General features: G+C 39.3%; 1 protein-coding gene across 1 annotated transcript; it reads right to left on the bottom strand.

Annotated features, from left to right (window-relative positions):
* Positions 1-394: 394 nt before the first annotated feature.
* LOC104517948 (peptidyl-prolyl cis-trans isomerase C) lies at positions 395-2,765 on the bottom strand (the record flags this gene model as incomplete). The annotated part of the gene is made up of 3 exons (XM_010164653.2): positions 395-579; positions 2,004-2,097; positions 2,591-2,765. Coding segments are annotated over 3 exons (454 nt in total), but the record flags the coding sequence as incomplete, so codon positions are not given.
* Positions 2,766-3,184: the final 419 nt, after the last annotated feature.

Below are 3,184 nucleotides of genomic sequence, written 5' to 3'. Positions count from 1 at the left end.
AAAAGTGTTATCCATAACTTGCTACAAAATGATATTCTAGCTTGTAAAAATACATGTACTTCATGGCTAACAGCATTAGTGAAAGAGGGACCTGAACTTACTCCATTTGTAATCTGCAAAGGTGTCAGTGTTGATTTCAGTGGTTAGTGGTCTGAAACAAGAGCTGTGAAAGCCAAAGGCATGATTTAAGTTTCCATTTCTGATGTCACCATTTGCTGTTTCAGTTCTAAATCATCCAGCTCCCAGCTTCTCACAATCGTTTTCTACCATGTACGTATTAGATAAACACTCAATTGTTTTGAACCACAATGGTGTAAATTACACTAACACAGATATAATGCAGTAGAATTTGTCCAGCTTTACTGGATTAATCTTGCCACTCCTTTTATCTTACCATTCCATCAAGGACTTTGCCAAATACTACATGTTTTCCATCTAACCAGGAAGGCTTTGTCACACTGATGAAGAACTGGGATCCATTGGTGTCTGGGCCAGAATTAGCCATGCTAACCCATCCAATTCCATAGTGTTTGAGCTTGAAGTTCTCATCTGGAAACCTTTCTCCATAGATGCTTCTTCCTGTGACACAAAATAAGAAAGCAAACTTTAAAAACAATCAATAAAAAAACCACCCCTTTTGTTAAAAAATTGGAAAAACAAAGTATAAATTCAGGACTTGAAGATTCATTATTTCAGTAAGCACAGCAACATCACTGTTACATTGTCAGTGATTCCGTAACTAAAAGCATTTTGTGTGTAAAGAAAACAATAACCTAAACCACCACATCTAAGGAGTAAATATTTAAAGCTGATGATGCTTTATCCTTTGAATTTAATAAGCGAGCTGAGTACCTTCAAAGGTTCTGATTACATACACCACTGAGCAACAGTACACTTCACCCTGTTCAACAAATGTCAATTACCTAGTTAAGGCCACTAAAAATAAGGCTGCCACGTTTTGTGACAATTTTAGTCTTTAGTTTTACAACTCCTCCTCCTAATAAGAAATTGCTTTAGACACATTTAGAAATATATGAAGGCCAAATGGAAGTCAGCCTAAAAGACTCAGTGTGGATTTGTGCAATCATTACCTAGGGATTTTGATGTTTCTAAAGTAGTTCTGAAGAGAAAACACTTGAGTCATGTTTAAACCACCATCACTTTGAAAAGAGAAGGCTGTCTGTTTCGTTCCTTATTGTACAGTGCCTAGCACAATGGGGACACCACTCCCAGTGCCACCAGATACTATCCCAATAAACAGTATCAGCAGCCAAACACTCTTTAATGCTATAATGGTGTCTTTGGTATTCAGCCTTCCCCATTGTTCCCTTCGAGGAAAAGGAATGTGTGTTTTCCATTTTGTCACAGCGAGGAAATCACTAACATTGTACACACAGTTTAAATTGCAGCACGTGAAGAATGTGCACGTAAAGCAAGAGAAATCAAAAGCCAGATGCTGCCCTGGGCTTGCACTCTTTAGTGGACTGAGCTGGTCTTCTGGAGGTTCAGAAGGGAGAAGTGATACACACAGAACTCACGCCACCAGTAAGCTTATGGTTTTAAGTAAGAGAAAAAAGGGGAGAGGGCATTACTGTCATTTTCTAATTTCTGTACCCCTATTTGAAATTCCCTCCCACAGCACATTTCAGAAGTTTACACAGAACTGGCTGGCTGAGGAGTTGTAGGAGCAGCTCAGCTGGTCATGTGGCTCCAGCCCACCATGCAAAGCCCCAGGCTTCTTGAATGGGGACAAGTCACAGACAGAAAAGAGCTATCTGAGCAAAAACTGAGTACAAAGGAAGCTCTACACATACTTATAATCAGGTATTCCAAATAATTGCAGCTTACATTCCAAGAAGCTTGGAAAAGTACTAGATGCTCTAAAACAAATGGTTTGTTTTTTTTTTCATTTATGTGAGCTGAAAGAATATGCTGTTTTGTCCATCTTTTCAGCAGGCATTTGAAGAAACAAAAGGGAACCTGGAAGTTACTAAGCATGTTACCTCCTGATCCATCTCCAGCTGTAAAGTCTCCTCCCTGTATCATGAAGTCTTTGATCACACGATGAAATTTACTTCCTTTGTATCCATATCCTCTCTAAGAAAATGAAATAATTATTTAAATTAATATAGCATCCCATTCTATACAGTCATATGGAAATAGTCATGTGGTGAATGGATAGGTTTCACAGAATATACCACCAGCAGAGACAAATACTGGCAAGAAACAAATTAAACTGAGATGGGGATGAATGCAGCTGGGCTGCACTGCCACAAAGCAGATATTATTTGGGTGATCAAAGCCACTGTCTTTATTTGACTGGTATCTATCTGACCACAGTACCTCTCCAAGCTAGATCTGCATAGCAGGGACAGATTGAGGTGGTGATATCCAGCATCTCAAAATTACCTCTTGTGAATCAAGCCCTACGCACCTGAGAAGACACACACCAGTGCACAGCCTCGGGGGTGGCACTCTTGCACAGGCTTCACTGAATTAAGATCGACAGTTCACAACCGAAACAGCAGTAAATAAATATTTACTTCCTAATCCAAGCTTGAGTACATAGTGGAAGAAAACCGCAACGTACTTCTCCAGTTGCCAGCACAATGAAGTTCTCCACAGTCTTTGGGACGACTTTTCCAAACAATCCAATTACAATTCTGCCAACATCTTTGTCTCCAATCTTCACATCAAAGAACACCTGAACATTTTTGAGAACGGAACAAAGGTGATACAAACATAAGCGCAACAAAAAGGCCAAGCTTTTGAAAGCATAAGGTGGTTAGAAACTGCTTCTGGCTGGTCTACATTAATACTATCCTTCAATTCCTGAGGGTGCTGTTTAAGAAAAATCCTTTCAGAGCTACCAAAATCAGATTACACAGAAAACTGTTTGAGAACTGGTGACTATACGTTTTGATTCTTACTGCTTTTAAGGGCTGAGTGAGACTGCTGTATCACATGTCTGAAGGTAGTGGTCAAGGAGATTTTTCCCAGGCATACATGTCTTTAAAGCTCTATGGAAAGAAATAACTTGACTGTGAGAGAAAAATCTCATGATTCCTAGAGACCAGATAATAAAATGACAAATGAACTCCTGATGAATGCATCGTACTGCGTGTGAAAGAACAATGATGCTATTCCAGTGTGGTGAACAATAACAAACAACTATAGTACTGAC

The sequence above is a fragment of the Antrostomus carolinensis genome, unplaced genomic scaffold, assembly GCF_000700745.2.
Source record: "Antrostomus carolinensis isolate BGI_N321 unplaced genomic scaffold, ASM70074v2 scaffold30953, whole genome shotgun sequence".
NCBI classification, from domain to species: domain Eukaryota; kingdom Metazoa; phylum Chordata; class Aves; order Caprimulgiformes; family Caprimulgidae; genus Antrostomus; species Antrostomus carolinensis.
This window is presented reverse-complemented; position numbering and strand designations above follow the sequence as displayed.